The sequence below is a fragment of the Anabrus simplex genome, chromosome 4 (genome assembly GCF_040414725.1).
Source record: "Anabrus simplex isolate iqAnaSimp1 chromosome 4, ASM4041472v1, whole genome shotgun sequence".
Taxonomy (NCBI): domain Eukaryota; kingdom Metazoa; phylum Arthropoda; class Insecta; order Orthoptera; family Tettigoniidae; genus Anabrus; species Anabrus simplex.
The window spans coordinates 416,166,872-416,181,752 of NC_090268.1; the positions used below are offsets into that span (position 1 = coordinate 416,166,872).

The window sequence follows — 14,881 nt, forward strand, 5'->3', positions numbered from 1 at the left end:
CTGGTCCGAACAGAGCCGAGCCGATGCACGGTGCACAGAACCTCTGTGCCTCAGTTTGCACACGTGAGATTTTGGGCGTTTGAGGCCCTGGGCTAGAACTTCTATGAATCCACTGAAATACAAACAATTCTTAAATCCTACACAATCTTTTTAACAAATACAATATCTGAAGACCACACATTTCTTACCTGTATAAGTACGGAAGCTAGACAGATATTTTGAATAGCAGATTTCAACAGATACTTATCACAAACACTCGTATACACCACACTACATCAATTAGATTCACAGAAAGCAGTACTGCCAACTTCAACGAGATGACACCACACATTTTTTTATGGACTCTCCATCTGCCACTATCTACAGTTGCATTTACTGAGTCAACATTGAAAAGTATGGCTTTTTAATCAAATATGATAGGAAGCTGGTATCAGATGGAATGGAAGATACTTTGAAAGTGTATAGTGTTCATTAAACCAGATTCCCAGGATCAATATAATTATATACATCAGGTATGTTTTTTTCTCACTAGTGTGATCAAAGTAAAATTAATCTTGGTAAAACTTAACATAACCCTCACCAATATAAATAACATAATAATCATGGCTGGTGGTGATGCGAATGGACTCTGCCATTGGTTAAAGATTAGGCCAATGAAACGTCACTCCCATAATTCAAGCCAGCGAGAAGTTATGACCAACTAAGGCGGTATAAAAAGACCTAAAACGATGATGCAATGTTACCGACACACTAATCATGTTGTAGTCAGGAGAAAGAATGAAAAGAATAAGCATATGAAATTAATAATTATAACATCTGCTTGATCACAATCCAATGGGTTTGCCACTAGTCCTAACCTATCCAGTGTAAAACGAAAGATAAAGGTTTCCACCTATTCAATACTGTTTGTTGTAACCTTAAAAAAGTTACATATACTTGTGGAAACTAGTTTCAGTCTTACGTGACTGCTAATTAATTCAGACCCGAGAAACAGCGAGGCTTTGGAGATTTTCTGGTCACTAGAAGTTTTAGTTTTTCGGTTTCCGTCATACCAGCTCCCAGCATCACTGTAACCCTTTCTTTACTTGTTAACTGTTCCTCACAAACCACAAATGCCGTATTGCACAGTTAATGTTGCACAACATTCTAGTTACAGAGTATTGTTTGCTTCAAAGGAGGAAATGTTTGCGTAAAGATATTGAGACCGGAACTAGTTTCAACAAATATATGTAACTTTTCTAAGGTTACAACAAACAGTATTGAATAGGTGGAAACTGTTATGTTAAGTTATACACTATACTGCTCTTCAATACAGATTAATATGAAATTTATTACCTATGACTAAACTATCCAGACCAATGATTCAATTAAATTCTAAAACTGGACACAGTGAGGTGTAGATTGCGCTGATGTCAAGAGGCCTAAAGCCGCTTATGCCCCCAGACCCCCTTTGCTTGATGACAGTCCATTTTCTCTTGGCTCAGTGTTCATGAATATCTGTTATCATAGTCTGTACGGTAAAAACGTATAAGACATAAATGATCGGAAATGTAATATTACATAACTTTAGCTATGTAATGTTTATTGGTAGGACCACTAATAACAAATATTTGATAATTAAATTTTAGGCCTTTCCTTAAACTACCTACCATTTCACTCAGCATAAATAAAATTAATTATGGGCGAGATAGTAGCGACTTATTCCCCGCATTTAAATGCTGATTTTCATTAAATTTTCTGCAGCCATTTTCTCATGATGCATGTACATACAGTACATACAGACTGACAGAAATTACGGAAAATTATAAAGTTTATTTATATGTTACTGTGGACAAGACTGGTACAGAAATACCATTCTTTTTTCAATTCTGAGCAATTACAGACAAAACTCTTATATATATATATATATATATATATACAGAGAGAGAGAGAGAGAGAGAGAGAGAGAGAGAGAGATTTGTCTAGAAAGCCAAGATCTACTTCAGGGTCCGCCAACTGCGAGTACGTGTGATGTCAGGTAACACGTCGCACACTCTGCTCGGGCAGCGAAACGAAGTACTTAGTACTGTAACTGAGAAGTGAAGGCTAGAGGGGCGAGGGGAAATGCAACTTCATTCGTAGAGGGAGGCCCAAGGGCTGCAGGTAGTACAATGCGGTATGTGTAGTACATATTTCTCTCCACATGCTTTATTGTAATGTAACTTTGTTATGAATTAATATAAAAGTTATAAAACAACTTTATTTCTACATATACAAACTAAACTAACTTTTTCCGGCGAATCTTCGGAACTGATATTGAACACAAAATTGCTGTGTTTTACAATATCACCCACTGTAAAAAATAGTGCTAATAGTAACAAACAGCACAGTTTTACAACAAAAATAGTACAGAGAGTAATCTGTAAACTCGAAACATACGTTTTATCTCATGATATCGATACTCAGTTGCCACTCGTGGGTTTCTTTGATTTTTGTAGTCTTGTTTCGTTTATTACTTTTGCAATATTTGGAGTTAATGTTTGAGGAAAGACTAAGTTTAAGAGCACTCTTCAAATCGTGATCTGACAACTGGCTTCAATATTTTGGTTTTGTTGATTTAAAATAGAAAAGATTCGTTCACAGGCATACGTGGAACCTAATATACTCAACATTCCCGCTGCAAACCTATGCAATCGGGGAAACCTTTCTTTTTAATATTATGAGCCCAACTACTCCAGAATTGCACCCTACCATAGAAGGTATTGAAACTAGTTTGTTCCATGGCAAAGAAGCATTTTCAACAACACTTACAATGCAGTTGAGAATGTTGATGCCTTTCGTGGTATTCTTCATAGGCACTAAATTCAGTATTTCCTCCCAAATTGTTAAGTTTTGTCAACCCCTCGTATGAAAACGGCTAGCTGGGCCGTGTCAGAAATATCTGTGCCCTCGTCAATTGCTAAGGAGTATGCCCGGAAGCTTTTTGTCAGTTCTGATAATTGTAGGTGGACATCATCAGATAGGTCTTGAATTTTTGTCGACACTGTGTGCACGGACAAGCTGGTAGCTTCGAACTCTTGAATGATATTTAGACAAAACTTCTCACCTGCTAGAATTAAACATTCCTTTACGAATTCACCACCACTGAACGGTTTAAGTTTCTTTGTAATTAAATATGAAATTTTATAACTCATTCGAACTGCTGACTCACTGATCGAATGCTCGACATGGTTATTTATTTTACCTTTTAGTTCTGTAATTACACGTACCTTTCCTCGCCTTGATACTGATCATAATCTGCAGCATGATACAAACTTTTAACCATGCCTTTCTCAGTTGTAGATAACGTTGATCTAGACTTACAGTTAGTTATTAGATTTACACTGTGATAGAGAACTAAGAGATAAATTGTTAAATAAGAAGGATTTGTGTGGCTTGTTGTGAAAAGTGTCTATAAAAGCCGTAGCCACCAGCATGTATGGCACTTCACGTGTTTACTACAAAGCGAGGCTGTCTCTTCATCTCCAGTCTATGACAGCGGCTCCCCACCTTCTGCGCTCTTACGTCACATGGTCAGCCAGTTGGCCGAGCCTGATCTACTTAAATCAAAAGCATCCACGGTAAAATATATAGGCTAAAGAAAGGAGTGCAACACATAGGAGTTTTAAAAAAAATTGATGAATATTCCTTCAATTGCCATTATTTTTTTAGGAGAAAATAGAATTCAGTTGCATACCTGCGCTGGGAAAAAGCTGTCCAAGCTGCATTAGTCGTTCCAGGATGTGATTCAACAATTCCATGAACATGGATTATGAACCTTTTGAGGCCAAGATTACAAAGTACACCCAACAAACTATCACTTACATAGTCATAGTCCAAACTGAGCACCTGAAATGAGAAAAATGAGTATGCTGACTGTTCAGTCAAGGAGCCAGACAAACCATTTCATTTTGATTTATTAAAATATCTCAAATCAATACAAAATGTAACTATTTAACTTTACTAAAGTACAGCCTTACCTGAAGCATGTGGAAGGAGCGAAACACTGCAGGGTCCAAATCTAACAAAAGGTAATCATCGGGATCATCTTTAAGGGAGGCCAATTTGAGATAACGCAGAGAGCCAGCTTGGTAACGAGCCAGCAGATCAAGGACACGACCTGCATAGCATGCAAAGTCTTCAGAACAACCCAGACTTAAAGCTTCTAATTTGCGACACTGCCTCACCAACATCTGGAGAGGTTTGAGCAAATGCCTGTAAACAATGAAAAGTATTATGTTAATGTATGAAAAGAAACAATCGTTGGACAAAATCTCTATAGGAATATATAAATATAATAACAGGCAAACTGCAATTTATTATTGCTTACAATTAATCCACCACAGGGATGATAAAAATTGTGCTGCTTGTTGCTTTGTTGTTTAAAGGGGCCTAACATCAAAGGTATTGGCCCTAAAAATTGAAGATAATCGCTGAATACACTGAGAACTAATCCTACAAGCATAATAATGTAGATGCTTTACTGTATGCAATATCTAGAAAAACTAGCAATACAGTTGAATCTTAGTATAAAACAATATTTCATCCCAAGGATATCTTACAGTTATTGTCTTTTCCCCTTGATTTCTTTAAGGAATGTTTTCAATGTAGATAGTGAAAATATGTACTTTCCTACAATTGTTGTTTCATTCTATCATCCAAATCTTTAAACGTTTCTAATTTTGTTTCCAAACTTCTTGAATTATGTTGAACAGGGGCCATGCCTACAAGTTACATCATCATCTTGAAGTGCCATATCCATAAGCAGACACTGACGATCGTGTTGGCTACGCCATCCTATTCATGGATGATCTAAAGGGAGCTGTTGGGGAATGCCCAAACCACTGATAGACTTCCCTGAAATGAGATCTTTCTTCTGCTCGGACTGCATTTTCCAAATATCTTACCCTGCAGGATGAGGTGGAGTAGATCATACTTTTCAGGGTGTCGCATCACATGACCAAAGAAAGAAAGTTTCCGGGTCTTGATAGTGTTACATTTACACACCAGAAAATAACGACGAAGACTGGCTGTGTTAGGTTGTATACTTCAAGTTCCCATTGATTTGCAGAAATTCCCATCCTTGGATTATAGCCATACCTGGCACCATTCGCAGAGACCAGCTTATTGCTTTTCGAGAACTATTTAAGGTCAAGATACAAAATGTTACAAAAGGATGTTTTTGAAATTGTTTCATCACAGTAATGATTAGGGAAAGGATTTTAAAGTGGAAAGTATGGTCAGAAATGGGGGGGAAAAAGGTTCTGAAAATACATACAAAAAGATGTAAATAATAGTGATCTTGAAATCACCTTAAGGTTTAAACCAGTCACACGAGTTTCCTTATCTCATTTAAACATAGGAATTTCATTTTGTCCGTATTGAACTGAGAAAGGATGTTAGGAAAATCTTAAACGGTCCACCTTTTCAATACAAAAATGTTATATTTATTTATAACATGTATTTGCACTTGGAACTACTTGGTTCTAATAACTAATAAATTTGTTATATTGGATTACACACATTTGAATGATTTTGACAGTAAGTGGCTGGTGCTTCGAGCTCAATAGATCTGTAGATATAGAGAAACTCTGCTTGACATTACAGAAACCAATGGAGCATATCTTGTCAGCACCTGTAAAGGGAGTTGTCGAAGTTGCAGAGGTTTCCACATCTGGATTGTTCTTCAAATTTAATTTGTATATGTCTTTATCAAAACCATCAAGGTTCTCTCTAACATTCATAAATTTCTTCCAAACTCTGAATCGCATCAGACAAGTACTCGTAATCATGCACTGTAAAACATTCTAACTTAAGGGCTTCATTGTTGAGTAACTGTTGGGCCTGCCTGATGATTGCCGCATCTGTTGAACCTAGAGCACAAATGAAGCATTTAATTTATCAAAATTTTCACTTGAGAAAACTGCATCTTATGCAAGTACCCCACCTTGTGGTGACAAAACCGTGGAATGTTGAGCCCAGTCACTTCTTGGTACAAAACTTGATGACTGGGAGCTTTTACAAGAATCTTCTTCAAAGCAGCAATGAGGTCATTTACCCTGCTGTAATCCTCCCTGATGGTGTAAGTCCAGGATCCGCCGGCAAATGTGAGCACGGGCTCCGCGGCTGCTGTTCATGCGTCTATATGACATCCTGAATGACATGTTTAGAAAGTTGAGGTTTGCAATCATGGTGGATAATTCAAAGGGACGTGTAGCAGCAGCTAAATGTATAAATTAAGGGTCGGGTATATTTGGCTGTTTGAGACGATGTGACACGATCTACAGGCATTAAACTGGGTTATTAAAACTTCACTAGCCGGTTCGTAAAAGAGACATTAACGATCCAATATGATGCGGCTGACGCGACGTGGCCAAAACTTGACGACTGAGATAAGTCCGGCAAGTACAAAAAGCATTGGTCTGGTCTGGTTAGGTCCGGCTGGTGGCAAAACCATTGATCTGGGGACAAGCAAAGGCGGTCTGGAAGCGTAAGCTCCCCAGGTTAGGGTTGCAAAGCGGCCAACAGGCCTCTGGCATCCCTTACAAAAACAATTGTGCATTACATTATCATTATAGACTGTTATGCCTTTCAGCGTTCAGTATGCAAGCCTCTGAGAATTTACTGAACGTCGCCGCAATCCTCGATTTGCAACTAGTGTTGTAGCCTCATTTAGTTCTATACCTCTTATCTTTAAATCGTTAGAAACTGAGTCTAACCATCGTCGTCTTGGTCTACCTCTACTTCTCTTACCCTCCATAACAGAGTCCATTCTCCTAGGTAACCTATCCTCCTCCATTCGCCTCACATGACCCACCACCGAAGCTGGTTTATGCGTACGGCTTCATCCATCGAGTTCATTCCTAATTTAGCCTTCATCTCCTCATTCCGAGTACCCTCCTGCCATTGTTCCCACCTGTTTATGCCAGAAATCATTCTTGCTACTTTCATGTCTGTTACTTCTAACTTATGAATAAGAATGAATAAGATATCCTGAGTCCACCCAGCTTTCGCTCCCGTAAAGCAAAGTTGGTCTGAAAACAGACCAATGTAAAGATAGTTTCGTCTGGAAGCTGACTTCCTTCTTACAGAATACTGTTGACAGCAACTGCGAGCTCACTGTATTAGCTTTACGACACCTTGATTCAATCTCACTTACTATATTACCATCCTGGGAGAACACAAACCTAAATACTTGAAATTATCGACCTGTTCTAGTTTTGTATCACTAATCTGACATTCAATTCTGTTGAATTTCTTACCTACTGACATCAATTTAGTCTTCGTGAGGCTAATTTTCATACCATACTCATTGCACCTATTTTCAAGTTCCAAGATATTAGACTGCAGGCTTTCGGCACAATCTGCCATTAATACCAAGTCGTCAGCATAGGCCCGACTGCTTACTACATTTCCACCTAACTGAATCCCTCCCTGCCATTTTATACCTTTCAGCAGATGATCCATGTAAGCTACGAACAGCAAAGGTGAAAGATTACAGCCTTGTCTAACCCCTGTAAGTACCCTGAACCAAGAACTCATTCTACCATCAATTCTCACTGAAGCCCAATTGTCAACATAAATACCTTTGATTGATTTTTAATAATCTACCTTTAATTCCATAGTCCCCTAGTATAGTGAACATCTTTTCCCTCGGTACCCTGTCAAATCCTCTCTCTAGATCTATGAAACAAACACAACTGCCTATTCCTCTCGTAGATTTTTCAATTACCTGGAACATACTGAAAATCTGATCCTGACAGCCTCTCTGTGGTCTGAAACCACACTGGTTTTCATCCAACTTCCTCTCAACGACTGATCGCACCCTCCCTTCCAATATCCCTGCATACTGCATACTGTCTACTCTCTGGAACTTTTCACCAATATCCATATACTTCAGTCTAATTGCCTCATACTAAAGATTGTCTACCATTATTCGTCTGCAGACAGATTTTACTTCCTCTATCCTCGACCTAGAGATACGCAGTTCGACCGATCAGACTGTCTGTATCATAAAAAAATTCCTGGAATACCTGTACATTCCTGAATTCAAAGTTGATTATGATACAGTTTTTTATGGATCTGGTGGCCCTACTCTCCCATGCCCACCTGATTCCCCCCATTTGCGCGATCCACACGCGCCGCCTCGGCCCGCCCCTATTTCCCCCCCCTCGTAACATCGTCCAACTGCGAACACACACTCAATGCTGTCTCGCCGGTCATAGCATGTGGCTAACACGAGGTTCGTCCTACGGCAGTTTGAGGTGAGTCTTCCCCCTTTAAAAACATTTCATCTTTATCATTTAGGTTGTACAGATTCAGACAATTCCAACAGAAGTTTTTTAACGGCGTTTCATTTCATTACAGGTTCCATATTGAACTAAGAAACATACGCTCCAGTAAGATCATACGAAGCCATCTGAATGTTTTCCACCTCATAAGCCTAGGACATAAACTAAAAATTGCAAGCCTTCACAACTTTTAAGATATTACTGCATTATACACATGAATGAAACACAGCATTTTATCAAGAGCACAAATTCAAGAACATCGCAACCAGCAGTCGACAAAGAGACCTTAATGAACTCTTTTAACATATAACTGACTTGCAAGTTTTTGACTTGTTATAAATGTTTTTAATGTGTTTAAAGTGTAGCTTTCACCGAAGTGCCAGTCTCATCCATGGCTGTGACAATATGGAAGCTGCTGGGGTATGGGTGGTACTGAGTAATGGCATTCAGAGCACGACTAGTCCATCTGAGTGTTATGAAAGGTGTTGCTCACAGGGTCAGTCGTGCTGCAATAGCACTTTCTGGCCCAGTGAGGAAAGCAATAGCAAACTACCTCACTCCTCGTCTTGCCTAGTACACCTCATTTTGGTGCTGCCATTGGTTTTTGCGGTTTCCTCATAACCGCATAACCTTTGGTGGTGCTATTTGAGGATCCAACCAGCCTCTGGGCTGATGACCTAACAGACAGACAATATTTTCAAAACAGTTTTAAATAGTTTTTCCCACACCCTTTACTTTAAATCTTATTATGAATTGTATGTATGCCTATTTTTCAATTAGCCTACAGCTGAGGATGACACTATTATGTGTCGAAACTAGTACTGTATAATTATATAAATGTTGTAGTTGAATACAGCATTAAATTTTGTATTGAATAGGTGGAAATACCAAAACTTTATTTATTTGTAATTCTTAGTTCAATATGGAATAATGAAATTTCTTTCGCATAGAGGTTATCACGTTAGAAAAATATGATTTTTTTGTTTTTTTTTTTGTTTTTGTTTTTAATATTTGCTATTTGCTTTGCATCACCGACAGAGATATATCTTATAGCGATGATGGGATAGGAAAGGTTTAGGAATGGGAAGGAAACTGCCGTAGCCCTAAGGTACAGCCCCAGCCAATTGATTGGTTGCCTACCATAGCTTGGTAGCATAACTGCACGAAAAGAAGAGAATAATATAGTCTGACTTTTATGCAATAGAAACCATGACATCTACAAACTGGAAAGGGGAAGACTACAACCTACATCGCACGATTACTTGATTCGCTATCCACAGCTTCCATTTTCGACTGTATACAAAGAATGATGTACATAGTGATTCCCATAGTGAACCTGAAAAAATTGTCCTGAATGAGTAAACTCAAGGCATCAATTTTTGTAAATGAGATAAAGTCTCTCATAGTGCATTGGCACTGCCTGTGGCTAAAGTAGCCTACGCAGTAGCCTCCACTAGGCCTATATGCACTACCCATGAGTCTTGGAAGGTGTGCTAGTTAACAATTGATGAGCCCAAATTGGCACACTGGGGCAAAATGCTGGCAACCAAGAATGAGTCAGCTGGAAAATGTATAGGCCCTAATGTCCAATAACAGACCATTTATATTGGAATTATGTACAAGGAATACATTTCACGACATAGATACAGACACTATATATGACCTGTGCATGAAGAAATGCGAGTGCTACCATGCAGAGTGGTGAGATAAAAGTATCTTAACTAATCTGTGTAATGAATAAGTTCTCTGTTCTCTATACACAGTGTGTGTGTTTTCTATTAATAATTACAGTTGTATTAAATAAACAAAAGTGGTATTTTAGTGGATAAAGTACAGTACTGCTTAATTCTAGATGCTGGGGGTTATAAACAAGCTAGGCTATATTTCTCAACATAAAATCCACAAATGTTACTTTATATTTAGTTAGGGCTGGAAGTCCATTTTAGCCAAATTATCAAAAAATATTATATATAAACAGCAAAACAGAGTAAAACACTTATTTGTTACACTGATACGAAACAATCTATCATTATGAATGGCTAAAATTAAGAGTAAAAACTGGTCTTAATAACATTGGACATAAAATCGTGTCACATTATTTCCAGATGGAGAAAGTTACCTTTCGAAGAACTGTCTACCATCGCCTTCCTTCCCAGGGCATTCAAGTCGACAGTGGCTGGGAAAAAGGAAAAGACGTCTAAGATGATCATTGTCACACAACTTCTGAATAACTCTTGCAGCCTCTTGAACACAAAGTGGATCCATTGAATCAAAACTGACAGTAGTATTGCGTAACTTCTTAGAAAAAAAACTGCTAAGGTATCGAGTTCGTAATATACTATTTCTATCCTTTGTTTTAGCTTTAAAATGTATCGTCTGCCAGAAACTAGGATGAAATAATGCACATCGCCAATATTTGCATGTTGATGCAGCACTGATTTTGTCAGAATGTGACAAATAAGAAAATATTTCTACCAATATCACACTAGGCAGGTTACTCCAGCTCCCATCCTCCGAGGCCATGATTACCCAATGTTAAAATCAAGTTAAAATCTGACATCTGGTAAGTCCTTCTCTGACACGGCTTACACGATCATTCGATAACTTATTTGTGAAAGCTGCGCAGCATTTACTAAAAACAGAAAAAAAAAAGAGAGGGAGAAAAAAAAAAGTAGATCGATGTACATCGAAATAAATATCGATCATACAACTGACGTTGCAAGAGTTGCAACTGGTGTTCTGTTTTCTAAACCAAGGAAGTTCGTGTTTTTGAACTCAAGAAACGAAAAAAATAATCGCTAGTTGCAATATAGATTCATTCCAACGACATGTCGTTGATTCATTCTCTTTCAATTATTATATTTTTTCTTTAACCACCAGTGCTCTTTTAAATTTCTTTTGTTATTTGATAATTTGTTCAAACCATACCATGCATCAAATGCATTTCCAATGGTGCCAACCATGTAGGTAAATAATGTTCATTTTCCGCAGTTGTACTCTATTTTATATAATCGGAGCCAGTTTTTACACTATCTCAGATTTTAAAAATCATATCATTAAATTTGCATTTAGACAAACTTAATGTGTTTTATGCTAATGAATCGGGAAGAATATCGAAATTGCGACTTCAAGGGCTGCGATAAACATGACATTCGATGAAGAAACAAAAGAAGGAAGTTGAAGTATTCTCTGGCAGGGACAAAGTGATGTGTATCATTAACCTAACTTCTGAACTTAATTTGTTTGTGTATTTGTGTCGAAACTAATTGGAGACATAGTGCATTTGCCAGTGAATGTTGGTTCATTTAGTACGTATTTGTGTACATGCTTGTTGCTGTCAAGCATGTTGAACAATTTGGTGACTGTCACGAACACAGTTGCGGTAACTTTAGTGTGCGTCATTCTGCAGTGTTCCTTCTTTTGTGAGTGGAGAGTTAATGCTGCCAGTGATGTTGAATCAGCACGACCCTCCCATGAAGATAAGGCAGCAAATGCACCTTTGCCACAGAAAAACAATACAGCACAAGCTCCCCAACCTTCAAATGTGGGAGAGAACTTGAACCACACGGTTCCTTCTGTTTATTTAAACGATACAATTGGTCACATGCCACATGACGCAAAATTGAGTCCTGGTGCTGTTCTGCGAGGATTTTATGTTTTTGTTGGCCTTGGTGCAATTGTAGTTATGTACATCGTCGTCAGAACTATCAGGTAAAAGTTTTATCTTTTGAAATTCCATATTTTTAAATAAATAAGTGAATCGATGATTTCGCAATTGAAGACGACGGTACAAATTTCAGGAGAGAGGAATTTTTTTTTTGCTAGGGGCTTTATGTCGCACCGACACAGATAGGTCTTACGGCGACGATGGGATAGGAAAGGCCTAGGAGTTGGAAGGAAGCGGCCGTGGCCTTAGTTAAGGTACATCCCCAGCATTTGCCTGGTGTGAAAATGGGAAACCACGGAAAACCATCTTCAGGGCTGCCGATAGTGGGATTCGAACCTACTTGAACGATGCCTACATGGATGTGTCAGTGGAAAATGTACTTGCCTAATATAGCCTCGGTTAAATATAGCCTAAACATACCTAATTATATTACAAGGCAAAAGTTCAGAACAGCTTACATTTTCTAGCGCTACGCATCCAGGCGCGATTGCACTGTCATTTGTTTGTATCTCGCTCGCTTCTCGCGAAGGACTTGATCGTGCGGTGGACAGTGCTGCCAACTGTTCATATATAGAACTAGTCCTAGTGGAGCGGCGCTACGTTTGAATTTACGAACCTTGAAGCCATTGGTCTGGATTGGTTAGGCCATTGGGCTGGATCAAGCAAAGGGGGTCTGGGGGCGTAAGCCCCCAGGTTAGAAGCCGCGAAGCGGCCCTAGGCTTCTAGTATCCCGCGTGACAAAGCCATTGGTCTGGATTGGTTAGACCATTGGTCAGTGACAAAGCCATTGGTCTGGACTGGTTAGACCATTGGTCTGGATCAAGCAGAGGGGGTCTGGGGGCGTAAGCCCCCAGGTTAGAAGCCGCGAAGCGGCCCTAGGCCTCTAGTATCCCGCGTGACAAAGCTATTGGTTTGGATAGGTTAGACCAATGGTCAGTGACAAAGCCATTGGTCTGGATTGGTTAGACCATTGGTCAGTGACAAAGCCATTGGTCTGGACTGGTTAGACCATTGGTCTGGATCAAGCAAAGGGGGTCTGGGGGCGTAAGCCCCCAGGTTAGAAGCCGCGAAGCGGCCCTAGGCCTCTGGCTTCGGGAGAAGGAAAGCGCACTTTGCCGGCTACTTGGCAGAGTTCTTGTTTAAGACGAACTTCCCTGCTGAGACGAGGGTGCACGAGTTTTTTAAAGCTGCAAGCGTGCTGTACCCTCCCCTACATTAAGGTGAGTTAAATAGAATTCTTTCTTTACAGATTGCATTCACCTGTGTATTTATTGTGCAGTTGTGTATTTCTTGTGCGCAGGTTGGTAACGGAATTCACTTACTTCATTGCTAGGAGTGACGTCATATCCCACAGTGTCTCACCCAATGGAAATGCTGGTACCTAGTTAGGCGATGTACAATGGCGCGTGATAACTTCTATTAGGTTATAAAAGAAAAACTACTTCTGGGGGACGGCGGGTGGGTTCTTAACTGTCGCAGTGAACACATCGCTCCTCCACAAGGTATTCTACTTAACATTTCCAACATAGGCCTATTGCATCCTTAGAATGCTATAAATGTAATGTAATGTAATGAAAATCAGAATATAAAATCTAATGAATCGTGTCAATTAATTATTATTAGGAATAAGTACGCACAATGTGCATTACATAAAACTATTTACATAATTGTGTTATCGACGACAACCTCTTAGAACACACAAGAGCATGATATCTATCACATGTCATTTTACATAATTTACAAATGCACTGTGGTGTGGACACATGGAACACCTCTGTTTCACAAATCCTATGGTGAAAACCATGCACCGCAAAACGGGTCACTGTGTGTCTCAGTTCATAGGCAGTGCCCTTCCATTCTGCTGACGTCATGGCCGTTGTGGAGTAGAAATCAATTGGAATTTCCTTATTTTTTGTTAGTAGTTCTTGTAGTACCTCGCTGAACTGTCTTGTGGACGGTAGTTGGTGATCCAGTCGAAGTTCTTCGATAAAGAAAGGTTCTCCTGCTAGTTCATATGTCAATAATAATAAATACTGAATGAAATCTGTAACCCTTTTGTACGGTTACAGAACGCCTCCCTCATAAAATAATCAATTACCGTTAAATGATACCAATATAAATAGTCCGTTACCGGTATTGGACATCATAAATTTTCCAGCTAACTCATTCCTGGTTGCCAGCGTTTCGCCTTCATGTGCTAGGTTGGGCTCATCAGTTGGTACCTAGCACACCTACCAAGACGCATGGCCTGTGCATACCATGGAGGCCACTGTGTAGGCTACTTGAAGCCACTGGCAGTGCCAATGCACTATGAGAAACTTTGTCTCACTACCAAAAATTGATGCCCATTCCCATGGGAAACATCTATATCATCTGATGGCCAAGCAGGCATCAATTTTGGGTAGTGAGACAAAGTCTCTCATAGTGCATTGGTACTGCCGGTAGCTTCGAGTAGCCTACGCAGTGGCCTCCACGGTATGCACTAGCCATGGGTCTTGGTAGGTGTGCTAGGTACCAACTGATGAGCCCAACCTAGCACACGTGAGCAAAACGCTGGCAACCAGGAATGAGTTAGCTGGAAAATTTATAATGTCCAATAACGGACCATTTATATTGGTATTATAAATTTACTCATTCGGGACAAATATTTCAGATTCCCTATGGGAAACATCTATATCACCGGTAAATAAATCGATTGATTCATGAAATATTAACATTATCACCTGAAATTGGTACACACTGAAACATGCTAATATGGCATGTTCATTAAATTGATGTTTTCTATATTGCAAAGAACTTGTGTCAGCCTCGCCTCAATTGACTTATGTATTTCCATGATTGTACCCTAGAGGGCAGCTCCCTCGGTCGTGTGCACGGAGGATCGTTCTTTTGGCGAGACCTTTGT

At 39.3% G+C, this 14,881-nt stretch overlaps 2 protein-coding genes across 2 annotated transcripts in view; one reads left to right on the plus strand and one right to left on the minus strand.

The window, feature by feature from the left end:
• The window catches only part of LOC136872781 (F-box only protein 33), a 71,532-nt gene extending 60,655 nt beyond the window's left edge, over window positions 1-10,877 (minus strand). Inside the window, exons 1-3 of the mRNA XM_067146623.2 lie at window positions 10,429-10,877; window positions 3,999-4,233; window positions 3,716-3,867 (exon numbers count right to left, since the gene is read on the minus strand). Coding sequence (XP_067002724.2) covers window positions 3,716-3,867; window positions 3,999-4,233; window positions 10,429-10,832 — 791 coding nt within the window. The 5' untranslated portion in view covers window positions 10,833-10,877. The remainder of the gene's footprint in view (window positions 1-3,715; window positions 3,868-3,998; window positions 4,234-10,428) is intronic.
• Window positions 10,878-11,294: 417 nt separating this feature from the next.
• LOC136872052 (protein FAM174C) overlaps window positions 11,295-14,881 on the plus strand; it is a 77,494-nt gene continuing 73,907 nt past the window's right edge. The window contains exon 1 of the mRNA XM_067145898.2: window positions 11,295-12,020. Within this exon, the coding sequence (XP_067001999.2) occupies window positions 11,653-12,020 (368 nt within the window). The 5' untranslated portion in view covers window positions 11,295-11,652. The remainder of the gene's footprint in view (window positions 12,021-14,881) is intronic.